We start from the raw sequence: 14,855 nt of genomic DNA on the forward strand, positions 1-14,855 counted from the left end.
GCTCTCCTTCCTCTTCCTTTAACATTCTGTTTTCTGTGCGGTTTTGATTCCCACCAAAAGAAAAAAAACTGACATTTAATTTTACTGTAGGATTTATTTGATTAAAGAATTTATTTTAAAAAGCTGCAACAAATTTTTACCTTTGGCTTCATTGAAAAGCCAAAGGTGTCCCACTGACAGGCACAGTGGTGGTTATATGATGATTGGGGCTTTTTGATCTTCACACAAAACAATAGAAATTCTTGCTTATCTTTATAAAAATGTTCCAGCTCATGTTATTTACTTTAAAGGTAATTTTTAAATTTTAACATCATGTGATCCATTACAGCCCTGTCGTCTTTTGGAGCAGCATTTTTGGAAAAGAACAACAAAACCTGTTCTATTTCACATGAACTCGCTTGACTTCTAAAGTATCCAGTAAAGTGATTATGAGTCTGAATCACAGGGAAATTCCATTTAAATGCTACTCCAATCATATTTTAATCAATTATAAAATAAGTCATAGTTCTCTTTTGATTATGCTTATGTCATTTGTAGCTAAAATAAAATAAAAAACTGTTGTTTTCTAGGACAGTTTCTGCAGAGTGGCAGTAGTTTACTAAAAATCTGTTGGTGTGGAGTAAACCCGCCCACTTCCCATTAGCCATTCATGTGTTTGCATGCTGTCCTGCTAGCTTACAGCCCCTTTCAACCCCAACATGGCATTAAAGGTGCAACCAAAGCGGCGAGCAACATTGGAGCTATCCAGCCGTGCAGCTTTGAGCCGGATGCCAGTTCAGACGAGGCATCTGAGCTGGTTGTGGATGCATCAGTATTGATAGGAGCATGGGGCTTGTGGCTTGCTGCAGCAACCTGTTTGCCACATACAAGCTTTTCCCAACAACATTTCTTTTTCCATTTGTTTCCGATGCACAACAATTATGAACAAAGAAATGTTCAGAAATGCAATTCTAAGATTCTTTTTCTTAAAACGTGTCCTCCATCATCAGAAAAATGCCACAAGAGGATGTTAAAAACACCAAAAACAGGAGTTATTGCTGTTTTCTTCTCTAAGTAGGCATTTAAACGTTTTTTATTTTTTTTTATTTTAGATAGAGTTCAGCTCTAAAGTACTTGTCTGTAAAATTATATAAGGAAAAACTTGAAGCCTTAATGTTCTTCACTGAATTTAGGTCATGGGAAACAGCACCGATGTCCAGCTCAGGAGCAAAGTCCAGACCTCAACCTCAGTGAAAGGTTCTGCCAGAACCTTCAGGGAGCTGTGCGCAGACCTCAGTGGACTGAAGCTCCTTTGTGAAGAAGTCCGGGGGTGAAATTTTCACCGCAGTCATGTGAGGCACTTATAACGTCAGACAGAAAACAGCAACTTGGAGTTATGGCCGGAGGTGCTGCCGCATCAGGCAGATTGCTCAGCTTTCCACACACACTCTTTGTTTTGTGGCAGATGCATCATGCCGGCATTTGCTTCCGGCGACAGCTTTCTGTGAAAGCTCTGCAAATGTGGGTGTCTCCCCTCAAGTCAAAGTTCCCTTTAAAAATAAAAGTCAGTCATGATGCACGTCCACCATTGTTGGGGGGTGTCATGGGTTCAAGATAAAGACACGACTCTCTCTGCTCCAAAATCTTATTTTCAGTAATCTAAAGAATTATGCACTTTGCTTTAATTCTCCTTGAAGATTTAAGAGAAACAATGAAAACCAAACTACAATCTATTCCTCCATATTTCCCCCATCCTCCACTGGAGTTCACGTCTTCCCTCCGTGGGGATATGTGATATCTGGATTATGGTGAACTCCCTCTCGGGTGGCCTTTGTAGCCCGTGCTGAGCAGGATTATGGGCCTGCACCAGTTGTTGGGAGATCTGACTTTTCTCTCTGCTTCTGATCCCGCAGACAATGAGGAGCGGTAATTGAAGTCTGACTGCTAAAGCCCAGAAAAGTAAAGGAGGACGATCTGCAAGTGGTCAACGTCTCTTTGTAATGCCTGCACTCCCAGGAATGTCCCTCTGCGGCATCCATCCATTCTTCCACAGATCAGCTCCATTGTCTCCTCCCACGGGGGGGTTTCCACTTAGCTGACAGTTAGAGCCGCTGCTATGCTGTGAGTCAGACCAACACAAGGTGTGGAACTTTAATGAAGCTATGGAATGTCACTTTTTTTTTTTTCAAAATAAAAGAGCAGGTGTTTGTGTTTTCAGCAGTTTATGTTTTTGCTTTTGAAATGACGAGCAAAATCTTTTAGACCCCAAATGAAAGTCAATCTGCTGCCTTTTTCCCATTGTTTCAGAGTATTCGTGCTCATGTCAAAGCTTCTGTTAAGGTTTGGGTTTTTGTCTGTCCTGGGACAGTTTCTCATCACTTACACTCTGGCTTTCTGTCCTTCTATGTTTGTCTCTCTGTGGCCATTTGAATTCTTTCTGGTCGTTTCCGTCGACCAAATCATTTTTTTGCATTTCCACATCAAAAGATGGCTTCTTGGGTTTTTTTCTTTGTGGTCTTTGTTGTTGATTTGTGTGCTATGAGTCATTTTGTTGCTGGACTGTTTTTTTTTAGTCCTATTTCCCTAAAAAATGATCTTCTCTTGTCCTAAATCATCGTCTTCTTGTCATTTATTCTCTTTTTTTGTAGTTTAAATGTCAACCTTCAAGCCAATCATAAAACTCACAACTTTTCTTCTAGTTCAAACTTTCATTTCATGAAATAAAACTGATACATGTTTGTGGTAACTTTGTCCCAGAGGAGCACAGAAAAGAGATAGACACGTCCCTAAAGCTAAAACCGACTCAGCCCATAGAAAGGAATTTCACGTTTCCTAAACTGAACTGAATCATTTGAGCTGCTGGATTTTATCAGCAAATACAAACCAACCACAGTAACAACCTAGAGTCATGTTTCAACCGTGTCTGCAGGCGGGCTGGTGAGTTCTAGTCTTCTGTCTGCACATCAATATGCAAAAAAGATCATTCCTGATCTTTCAGTGCATCGTTTTTTCATCATGGAATCACTGTTTTGATACAATTTTCAGGTTTTTACTAGCTGAGGAGCTTAAATCTTTCTTTCTATGTCAGAAAAAAGTATTCTTCCGGCACACAAATGGTTGTTTTATAATGAGTTAAAGACACTTTCACACCAGCTTGTTGTCACAAGTTTTGCCTCAGTGTCTCTTTTTGTTGATCATTTATCGTCCAGTCTGTATTCCTGTACAAAGACAGGAACTTGGCCTCAGCTCCCTGTGCAAATTGAGACACTAATCTGAAATACTTAAAAGCTCAGACTGACTATATGACTGCGCAGCTGCTGATACGGGAACAATCTTAACCTCAAGTGCAAACAGGGAGGGAAGACAAATAGCGGAAACCCCCCAAAGACCATTTGTTAGCCGCTGCTTTCAAACCAGAGATGCTTCTTCTTCGTTCTTGCCACTTCATCTCGTCTTTGTGCTTTCATGAAAAGCTGCACGCGCCACTTTCTCCAAGGGTTTCAGCCCCTTTCCAATGATTTAACAGCAATGAAGCTGTGGAACTTTTCAGAGTCTATTTTACACGGATTAGACCCAGATCAACTGTGTTTTGCTGTTTGCATAAAATGTTTTTCTTGAGCAGGAAAAGGATCAGAATGTGGGCGATCTGATTACTGTTTGCACATTGACAGCATGCCTCGTTAATAATACAAGAGTTTCATGCTTAAGCCGGGTGTCGTCTTTTTCCCATGAGCCTTTCCAGAGTTTATAACCTTCACTTCCAGCTGTTTGGTGAACTGATAAACCGTTGCCGCCTAAACCGCCTGTTCTTGCCAGTCGTCTATTCACATCCAGAGGGAAGATTTGTTTTTGGGTCAGCATTGGGGGGGGGGGGGGGGGGGGGGGGGATGAATGTTCTGTTTGAACATGAGCTCTTAAAAACATGAAAGATGGTAAGTTTTCCCAGTGTATATATCTCTGGATGAGAAAGTTGTGATTATGGTTTGTGGCGAGGATGTTTGCTGTGAGTAATTTGTCTCCCATGCAAAGGTTTGGTGATGGATCATCAGCTATGCATCCATCTGAAACGGTGTGAGTGAAAAATACATCCCCTTCTTTTTCAAACAACGCTTTTATTTTGATGGACCCTAACTTTCAGTTTACTCCCCTTTTCCTACGGGACAAAATAACCCACCTCACAACCCCAAAATAAAGCAACATCATTGAATTTAAATCAAAAATCTATTGATGAAACATCTTGGTACTTATGAATTTTTATGATGTTTTTTGTTACACAGTACAAGTAGATGAGTGAACACTATTAGACTTTTTTCTAACACAAACTAACTGTAATGACAAGTTTTTTTATTATGTTAGAAAAAGACGGTTGGTGGATAGATTTTTCATTTCAATTTTTTGGTCAACAGACTTTATTGTGAAAATGAAAAAGCATTTCCGGTATTTACTTTTATTATGAAATATGAGAAAATATGCTTTCATATTTTACACAGTGAAGTTTACTATTATATAAATGTGAAGTATTTCCTTTAGAATTAATTTTATTTAAAGTCAACAAGCTGGAGTTTCATTGTCACCAGTTTAGTTTTTTAGGAACTGAATTACGAAGGTACTTTTTTTTATAACGGAACTAAACACCAAATTTTGAATATCACCTATTTAGCACATGCATGTGCAGCTGTGAGAATGGCCTTTGCACATGTATTCTTCACACAGCTTTAGTCCTGCGGTTATTCTTTTAGGGGTAGGACTGGAACCTTTTCTCCTTTGACCCACCAGTTTGGGTGTGTGTGTGCTTTGAATTAAGGCGTTTGTGTGTCCTTCTAAACATGTTCAAATGCTTTTCTAATTCATGAGTTTAAAATTACCCACAAAACAATCCTAGTACCCTAGTGGAGTACAGTCCAAAGGTAAACAATCACTTCTTCAAATGATGGATGGAATTTCAATTTCAAGTTGAAAAATTACAGGTTAAGTCTAGTTTTTTTTTTTTTTTTTTTTTTTAAATTAACACTTCTGGGCACTTCTATACCTGCAAGAGAGCACAAAGATTAAACCTCTTTTTATATTTGTGGGGTAAAGTGTGGGATTATACATCATATTTTCAAAATAAAAGTGTTGTGCAAAAGTTGAAATGATTCATTCCCAAAAGAAAAATATAGCTGTATTTTGTCATAAATCTTCATTGGTGTTTTCGCTGATTCGTCATAAATCTGTTGTCCTGGTGCTGCTTTTGTGAGATCTTTTCACACATTTTGAATTATGCTTTGGTTGCCCAACTGGTACATACTTTGCTAAACCCTTGGGTTTCGACTAAAATCGTCATATTAATCACTTAAATTTATTTCATGTAAGCATAATTTACACATGTCAGCTCATTCCTGAAGTTTAGCTTCAATCTTTTGTCAGTCCAGCTGCTCCAAACTGATTGATAAACCCCCTATGAGGTTTTTTCTTTTCTTTATGTAGGGTGGTTTTTATGACTGGAGTTACTGGATTTCCTGCATTCTGAGTAAAAACAACAGCAGCTGCCAGGAAAGCTGAGATATTTTTGATTTTGAAGAATCTAAACCTTAAAAAAAAGCTCAAAGTGAACATAGTTTTAAAGATTTTTAAGCCTCATGACAATTTTGCCAGATTATTTTTTGCTTTTGCATTACATAAAATGGTCTGTGTTTCAACACAAAGGGTTTCTGGCTCTCTAACTGTTGCAAAATGATGCATGTTATTGAGATGTAATCAATTTTTACTGTCCTCAAACTAACCCGTGAGTGTTCCACAGCCGAGATACCAATTATGCTTTTAATCACACAAACCCACATTACAAAACACACTTGCAAATTTCAGCCAGCTTTTTTTTGTGTGTGTGTATATACAGCATGTTGGGATATTTCTTGGCAATATCACTTAAAGACTGTCAAATCTCCCTATGTCTGCTTTTCCTCCAAATTTCTCCCCACAGTTAAAAACCGACACATTAGCAGATGTTTTCCAGCACTGGTTGCAGCTAACTGGAGGTATGAACATCTACAAACTACTGGTGCAAAATAGTTGTAGTGAAGTATAAAAAAAAGGAACAAATCCAATTTAAATGGGATTCATGTTTTCAAAAATCTTCCTCTATTCTAATAAGTATTCAAAACAATTTTTTATATTTGTTTTATTGTCCTAATTTTTAGTCGCTGCAGCCTGAAATTGGAATTTTTACACAAAACGTTTATTTGAAATACAGATTTTAGGGATCTCAATGATCATTTTAAAGATGCATGCTGCTGTAATCACGTTTAATAGTTTTTCTGATTTTGGACTTCTGTGTTATTGCTGAGGTTTTTGTTTGTTTCCGGTCATCACTTTTCTTCCCCCATCTCTATAGGTCTTTCCTTTTGCTGTTGAAAATAAGAATGTTTTCAATCTGCCAGGATAAAGGTTAAAAACAATAAATAAAAATGTTACCTCCAAATGAAAGGTGATTTAAATAGACATTTCAAGGAAATCTGACTAAATTGTTTCATAAAACACTTTTTATTATCATTATACCGTTCATTTTAATTCTTGTACTTTCGGCCCAGGTCTCCCTTGAAAAAGACATTTTGTCACAATCGCCTTTCCTAATAAAATAACGGTTAAATAAAACCAAATAAAAACATGACAAGTTTTGGGAAATTTCTCAGTGGTTATGTATTTTATTCAGAGTTCTCAGTCACCACCGTCGGGTCCCACGGTAGTTACTACCAGGATCAGCTCATATAATCCCTGAGAAGCCAGTATTAGGACAGAAAACCATTGAAACACTCCAGATACTGGAGAATAATCGCCACAGTTCCTCAGCACAATACAATATTTTAAAATAAATGTCCGGGTTGTTAAAAAAGTGGGTGCAACCCACAACAGAAAAAGTCTAAGCATATACAGGGACTACTTAACTACACAAAGTAGCAGTACACAATACTGCAATTAAGATATAGAGGTTAACCCAACATGGGTAATAGAAAACAGAGGTAATGAACGCCTCTGTGTGAAATGACTGATGCTGCTCTCGCCTCACAGGCATCAACAGTAACCAGCCAATATTATGTGTAAATACCACACAATAATGTTGATGATAACAACAGAGGAGCTCCTAGTCTTTTGTGCAAACTTGGACTGCAGCTCAGATTACACATGTGGCTGTTACTGCTGCCCCGCCATCACAAACCGCTCTGCCCTCACTGCTTTTAGGTGTCAAAATACATGAAATACTCAAAAAAACACACAAAAAAGCCAGTGATTTTTCAGAGGCGAGATGTGCATCAGCTCATTTCTCACACAAATGTGCAATATTTTCTTTTTTTTTAACAAGAAGACTGATTGCAACCCTCAAAACAAAATCTTTTTCCACTTACAACATTTCCCTGATTGTAACAAATGCAAGGAGTGTTTTTAAATACATAAAAATAAGGAGGAAATTCTATTTTGAGGGGTTATTTCGTTAGTTTTGATGCAAATCTGAAGCAAGTCACTAAAAGATGTAAACAGCTTTGTTTCACCGTAAAAGATTCAAAAAGGAAAAAAAAGTGCTTTGCCATGGTAAACTTCAGAGTAAGACCCCAAAGAATGCATTTGGAAATCGGCCATAAGCCAGCTCAGGTAATGAGAGAAACACTGTTCACTTAAAATGCAGCAACGTCTTCATATTAGAGCATTTATCCGGAGTCCTCGGCGTTAAAAAAGCTAAATGCAAATAAATGAAGGAGCAAAACCTGAGCGGCTTTGCGTTTTTAAAAGCTAAAGTTAATGTAAAGCTGGCAAAAAAGCGTGAATAAATGTTGATACATTCTATGAGAATTGCAGGTACATTTACAAGCAACATATACATCACAAAGTTCAACTGATTGCTTGCAAAAGCTCAACGTTGAAAGCAACTTCCTCCCCAAAAAGCCAGAATCTTCCGCCCCAAGATGACGGGACGACGTTTCGGCTTCAGACAGGAAGGAAAAGTCCCGAGGCGGGCCGCACAGCAGCCCAGTAAAACCAATAAAGACCGCACGCCACTGCAGGAAGAACGCAGCAGCCACTCGGTCCAATACAAAACGCTGGTCCCTGCGTGCCTTTCAGATACCGAGGCGCGACAGGGACGAGGATGAGGAAGGAGCGGTCGCCCTAGAAGGCAACCTGGGGGGGACACCAAGGAGTGTCTGGGTACAGGAGACAGTGCACAGACTTGAACCTGGAAGACACAAACACAAAGGTCAGGTACGTGAAAAACTGTATTATCAGCTTGTAGAAACCAGGAGAATCTCTGACCTCGATGGATCGTCCTCCACAGAAAAAGCCCCTTTCAAACTGATGATGTTACTTTTGTTTTCAAACATCCCATAACTGAGGGTAATCTGGAAGAAAGGCGAGTAGAATTAAAAAAATGAGGATCACTCTTGCTTCCTGTTTGGAAGTGGATGCTGGCTGAGGTTATTACCTGTTTGGGAATCTCTGATCTAGTCACTTGCTGGAGGTTTTCCAGGTGGGAGTGGAACAGGTTGCTGCGGGTCAGACGGACGCCGAGGACTGACTCGACAATGTAGCCGATGGTGCAGTCATCGGGAAGTCGGATCTTCTCCGCCGTGTTCATAAAGTGACCTCCACTGGAAAAAAGACAAACACCAGCACCGTGACCAAAGTGAAGCTTTAAGAAGATGGCTTTTATTTTGAAAAGCACACAGAACCTTTTGGGATATTACTCTGTAAATAACCCTACCTGGCCCACGGACTCATCTTCAGTGCCAGACCTCGGCTCACACAGAAACCTGCCCCTCCCGTTGCAAACCAGAAGTTGACCGGTTTCTACAAAAAAAAAAGGCCATCAACTTAAGTTTTAAATAATTTTCACAATAAAGTGTCGCATTTATGCAGATATGATCCGACAGTGTACCATTTTATTGTCCCCCAGCCTCTCTGTGGCCTCTATGGGCCGGTCCAGACTGGGTTTACCGATGTACATGTCCTGGGTGTGCTGGTACTGAGACAGATGCTTCACCAGAGCCCGAACGTTCACATAGTTGTCATCGTCTACATGGCAGAACCACCTATGAAACAGAAAAAAAACCACTTAGAGATTTTCACACCACAAAAATGTCGATGTGTAGTTGTGAAATGATACATACTTTTTTCCTGATTCGATGAATTTGTCGTATTCAACCGCCATCTTGCAGGACAGGGCCTGCCGGCTGTGAGCTGCGGAGCAGTTGGTGTTGACTGCATGACCCCCTAAAACAACAAATAAAAGGAAAAAAATGTTCATGTCTCATTAATGGAGCATCAACACGCGGTTTTTCCATGACTAACCCCCTCTGAACAAACATCCCTGTTCCCGGTGGTTGTAAAACTCACCAATTTTCTTCTTCAGCTCCTCATCCTCTCCATCGGTGAAAACGTACGTCTGCGGAAAAAAAGAAGAGGAAATCAAAAGTAAGTGGTTTTGATCGTGTATAGGGGATGCTCATTCAAACCCGACACTCGCATCCAGCTGCTGTGATTAGCATCACTCAACGCGTCTTTTATGCAGTTGAAAACACACAGAGTTAAACAGCCCCCTGCTCTAATAAAAGCCTTTTGTCCTGCGTTTTACTCTCTCCGTGGCAACCATGCAGCCACCCCAAAGCATCCCAGACAAACAACAAAAGCGGAGGCAGACTGTCCGCCTCCCACACACACTCCATTCATGCAACACGTCCCCCGGCCGAGGCCCTCTGCCCTGCAGCCTCAACATGCTCACATTTTCAAACTCTGGCAGAAAATGTTACAGTCGGGATGAGCCGGCCTCTCTGCGCTCTTTGTCCTCTGACTGATAGACTCGTAAAGTCCAAGCAGTTAAAGTCAGAGACTGCAGACGCTTAATGAATGTAGAAATTAGTCATAAAAGGGGGCAAACGACAAAGGGGAGGTGGGCAGAAACGCACTTACAGGCGCAGGGAGAGGCTACACCTCACTTTATGGTTGCACGCGGCGAGCAGGTGCAGGCGGCTGAATGGTGCTGATGAAAAGACCGCCGGCTTTATAACCGTCTGTTTACTTCAGGTGAGGCAGCACCTGCCTAACATCACGCCACCTTATCTGCTCCACGTGTCTCTACACGCAGACATGCCGCTTCATTTGAGATCCAGATCTAGCTTTTCTGCGGAGAGGCAACTTGGGAACAGAGGTTTCTGCACGCTGAGGACATGGGGCTGTTTTCGCTCAAAGGAGGGTGGAGGTTTCACCACTGATCAGAGCCTGGCACCATTTGCCTTAAAGCTTGCTCAACAGACGTCTAATCACAGAGGCAGCTGCCCGAGCTGCCAGGGCTCAGGGAGAAAAGAAGAAGGAAAAAAAAGAAAAGGAGGAAGGATCTCACTGCTGATTAGTGAATCCAAAGCCGTGTGTGGCCACCACCCCCTTCTTATCCCCCCCACCCCCCCCTCCCACCCCTTGCCTCTGAGCCACATGCACAGCCAGGGGGTTCTTGAATAGAACAATGCAGTGAGTTTTCATGCTGGGTAAAGCCTCCACTGGGTAAATTCTGAGCATGTTTGCAGGAATTTGCATACAGCTGCTGGAGTTAACCATAGAGCAGCCTGGAGGAAAGTTTCTGTCGTCCGACTGAAACTTCAAAGAACCTTAATCGAATATTAAAGTAGAACACCCCCCCCCCAAAAAAAAAAAAAAAAAAAAACTATCAAACGCTGAAATATAAGAAAAGAGGGCGTGAGGTTGAAGAAAAGAGGAAAGCGAGAGCACAAAAGGGCGGGGGGCTTAGCCTCCCGGCAACAGGAAGGTCTGGCACGGCCCTGTCTGAGCTGAACGTGGTGCCTGGCTGGCTGTCTCCGGCTCCACAGGAAGGAAGGGCACCAGCCTCCCTTCTTTCCATCAAGCACCGCCACCCTAAGTCTTTCCCCACCCTCCTGTTTCAAAGACTCCCAAAAAATAAGAGCACCTTTGTGGATTTTATAGAGCATCACTGCAGCTAAGGGTGCAGTTTGGTGAACGAAAACCTCTCCTCTGTGCCAAATCTGACCACTGTTTCTTTACCGCCATCTTTTTTTCTTCTTCCTTTTACAGGCTTATTGTCTGAGGGCAGACTAGTTATTACACTCTTAGAGGATTGCATGGTACGACACTTGAAAAAAGAACAATAATTTTTTTTAAAAAAAATCACATTTAATCCCATAAAGTCAAAGTTTTTTGTGGATTCATGTTTATAGTGTTTGTTTTTATTTATCAAAAGCAGCAAACAGATTTGGATCAAACTGGGAAAAAAATCTATTTGAATAAAAAAAAAGAAAAGAAAACACTTGAAGGAAAAAAAAGCATTTTGGCAAAGTGTGTCCCTTTAAAGGAGTTAACTTTTCTTTTTTTTCCCCAAACAGCAGCAAAAATGATCCACAGATGTTCATCAGCTGAGCGTGAGAATCAGACCAGTGTGCAGAGGACGGCCATATGTAAGCGGTGGGAGCACAAAGCATCATATGGCTGGCATTAAAGCCCTCCTTTGTTCCTTCTGCGCTGACCACCTGGCACCCTTCCTCCAGAACTCCCTGTTGCATTGTGGCGCTCCGGCTGCCCTCTTTGTCCTCGCAGCCAGCTGTCTGCCTATCAGCCCTGCTGTTACCTCTGTATGATGGGTTAACTAGCATCCTCCACTCCAGTCCAGTCACTGCCAGCCAATTAGCACGTTGGAACTGGCACCTTGGAGGCACGGTTTGGCCTCTCTTCTGAGCTGGGAGGGCACATTTCTGCAACACACCAGGGTTTCCAGCTCTTTTTCTCACAACTCCTGACTGAAAAGTATCCCATGAGAGGAAACCCAAAACCCCTGAGAGGAAATCTGTGTGTGACACAGCAAGTACATTTGAATTCACTGGCTGCTTTTTCCCCTTCTCCTGCTTTGTTTCCAACAGCGTGTGGCTTCAGAGCAGAAGCCTGCCTGCAGATGCACCCCTCTTTTGTCCCAGCAAGCCTGACCCAAACTCAGCCCCCCATGCACTGTTCCCATGGAGAGAGAGGGGAGCAGAGGAACTTTTCTTTCCCCCCTTCAGAAGATGCTTTGTTAGAGCTGGAAAGGGGACAGCTCTGGAGTTGGTGCACCCAAAAGGAGGAAGGATAATAGGCAGGAGGATGAAAAGGGGGATTGGAGGCGCTAAAGAGGCTTCCAGAGGGGTTGCTTCGCCATTTCATCTGATGACAATCCAAACAATAATGCTTGAAAGATGATGGAGGATCTCCATCAACTTTCCAAAACCAAAAAAAAGACAATTAAATCTTTAAAAACAAATACCTGCTGTGCGTTCCTAGAGATCCACGTGTCCAGGAGCAGCTTCAACCTGGACTGGTGGAACTTCTTGGTAGTCTTCACCGCGATGAAGACGTCATCCACGCTGATGTCCTCAGCAGGAGGGGGGTCCCCTGATGCCGGCGGTGCGCTGGAGGAACCCGCCGGCTTCGCCACCTCCCTCCTGGCTCGGGTCAGTGTGCTGAAATACGCCGAGAAGCCTTTCTTCTCGCTCCCGGCCCGCGCCTGCTCCTCGGAGCGCGCGCCGGTGACGTCCTCCTGGCTCACCTGCTCGGGCACCTGAGCGCGCGGATGCTCATGCTGCAGGACGAGCGCGAGCAGCAGCAGGCAGAGCCCCAGCGTGCAGGCTGCGGACACAGCCGCCTTCTTGCCGTTATTCTTCAGCATGTTTGGGGCTTCGAGTCTATTCTAAGAGTGAAGCGGCGCCACAAACTCCCACTACAAAGTCCATACGGTGTCCTGTCCCGAAACAGAACTGGAGGAGAAAGATAAGGTCCTCCAGGTACTATGACAAATACTCCTACAGAGGAGAAGCAGAGATATTTATAAGCTTTCACGATAGCCACGCCCTTTGGGAGGGGCGTCACTCCTACATGCCTCTGATTGAGCAAGAGGCGGGGTTTGTTCCGAGAGGTAGAAGTGTTTTTTTTATATTTACAATAAAAAACAGTACACGAAATATAATTTTAAAGTATACATGTCGTTTTAAAATATTTTTAATGTGTCCCCAATTTCCCTATTATCCAATAATTATTAAAAAAATAACTAAAAAAGGAGCTAAAATCTTCATAATGTCTACTTGATATGAGTCATATATTGTTTTAGAAGTCTTCATGACATTTCTATTTCCTAAAATTAAAAAAATAATAAAAACAATTCATTCCTTTTTGGGTGATGATGGACAAAAGACTAGCTTAGAGTTTCTAAATATGAATAACCGAAATAGTAGTTTCTTCTTCTTTAGCACAAGTGACCCTCAAAAAGTCAAACTCAGCTGATCTATTATTGTGTCAACACTTAAAATATACCTTTTGTTAAGTTTTAAACCAAAAAGCTTGTTTTCTTTTGATGACAAAACAAAAAGCCGGTTGTTCAAAATGACTAGATAAATTAGTTTCTCATGGAATTCTTGAGCCAGTTACCTACAGATAATAAAGGCATCAGGTCAGGACTTTGTGGCAGCAGCAGCATCCATCATGACTTCTCCCAGCCACTCCTCATGGCTGAGGCAGATCACATGCACTCAGGCAAGTCTGGGTCGGCTGCTCAGCCCAACATACCCCATTGTTCTGCTTGGGTTCATGTAAGGACTCACTCTGCAGTTGGCCATTCATGACGGCTTGTTCAAATTCTGGCTCTCAACACTGAGTGCCATGTGGTGCTGGGACCAGACACGGTGCAGCTGCTGGAGCTCCCAACTTCTCTGCAACCAAAGGCTCAGAATATCACTCCTGCACTTTTCCAGAACCATTGATGACCCTGCTAAAGACCCAACCGTTTCCCTGCATCTTCGCCAAAAATCTATCTCCTCACGTATGATTGTTTTGCATGAGAGGTGTTTTATTCCTGCAAGAAACAACTTCCTTCTTGGCTGCTTTTGCTCTTGTCAAGACCTTTTGTTCATCTTTTAACAGTGAAGACAAGAAACCAGGCCAAGAGGGTTCAGCCATTCTCTGCAAGTCTTAAAGGGGTTTTGTTCAATCTTGGAAACTGTTCCCGATCCTTTGAAACGGCCTATAAAACGCCAGTTGTTTAGATGGCAACTGAAAGAATGGAAACTGCTCCCTCCCTCCTCAGTTCACAGTTTATATCATATTTTTTCCTTTCTTTTACTGACACACTTTCTTTTTTAACTTTAAGAGTTTGCTCAGAACTCTGCTCCCCCTCCATCTGTAACACTAACCCTGACGACCACAGAGATTACAGCCAGTCTCCTCAGATAAACCCACATCCTCACTCAAGTGCCCATGAAACCCACAAATAAACACCACAAAGCTCCTGATGTTCTCTCTGATGTCTCAGCGTGATGGTAGATCTATAAAAATAGAGGACCGCTGTTCCTAAATGTGTGAAGGTCACTGCTCATGGTGCACACATCCAATTTGCAAACTTTACTGCTCACGGACTGTCCAACATTCTTCTTAAGAAGATCATCTTTTTTTGATTTTTTTCTTTTCAGTTTCTCCTGGAGCACAAACCTGCATGGGCTCCATCCTCGCTGTAGGAAAAACATGGAAAACATTACCCCAAAGCCACATCTTTTTTTCCGTTTCATGTTGTTTCCATTTAACTTGCATTTCAGAGTGTTTAACATTCCTTCGTATGGTTTTCCTGGATGTCTGTGCGTTTGAAGATTTTCTTTGTTCAGGAATCCTTTATAAGATTTTCATGCAGCCTTTGTGATCTGTCCTGCATCTGTTTCAGTCTCCACTCCTTTTCACCTTTGACAAGAGAAGAAATCATCTTTTTCTTTCAAGTTTTAGTGATAAAAATCACATTTTTTGAATGTTTCAGAGCACAGAGTGACTCTGTTCAAAAGAGAAAAAAAATGTTTAAGTTCCTTTACAAAAACAGAAGT

General features: G+C 41.9%; 1 protein-coding gene across 1 annotated transcript; it reads right to left on the reverse strand.

Annotated features, from left to right (window-relative positions):
• Positions 1 to 6,629: 6,629 nt before the first annotated feature.
• On the reverse strand, positions 6,630 to 13,518 carry lfng (LFNG O-fucosylpeptide 3-beta-N-acetylglucosaminyltransferase). The gene is made up of 8 exons (XM_004071318.5): positions 12,263 to 13,518; positions 9,340 to 9,388; positions 9,114 to 9,216; positions 8,882 to 9,035; positions 8,708 to 8,793; positions 8,429 to 8,594; positions 8,260 to 8,345; positions 6,630 to 8,182 (listed from the first exon to the last, which is right to left on the reverse strand). The coding sequence occupies exons 1-8, from the start codon at positions 12,662 to 12,664 to the stop codon at positions 8,116 to 8,118; spliced, it is 1,113 nt and encodes a 370-aa protein (XP_004071366.1). The 5' UTR covers positions 12,665 to 13,518; the 3' UTR covers positions 6,630 to 8,115.
• Positions 13,519 to 14,855: the final 1,337 nt, after the last annotated feature.

This window comes from Oryzias latipes, chromosome 8 (genome assembly GCF_053564925.1).
Source record: "Oryzias latipes strain Hd-rR chromosome 8, Olatipes_Hd-rR_3.1".
NCBI classification, from domain to species: domain Eukaryota; kingdom Metazoa; phylum Chordata; class Actinopteri; order Beloniformes; family Adrianichthyidae; genus Oryzias; species Oryzias latipes.

Excerpts from the sequence above, each read along its gene's own strand:
- lfng (XM_004071318.5), bottom strand. The coding sequence starts at position 12,664 with ATGCTGAAGAATAACGGCAAGAAGGCGGCTGTGTCCGCAGCCTGCACG. Across the intron at positions 9,389-12,262 it reads TCTCTAGGAACGCACAGCAG|ACGTACGTTTTCACCGATGG; the intron begins GTATTTGTTTTT and ends TTTTTTCCGCAG. Across the intron at positions 9,036-9,113 it reads TTCATCGAATCAGGAAAAAA|GTGGTTCTGCCATGTAGACG; the intron begins GTATGTATCATT and ends TCTGTTTCATAG.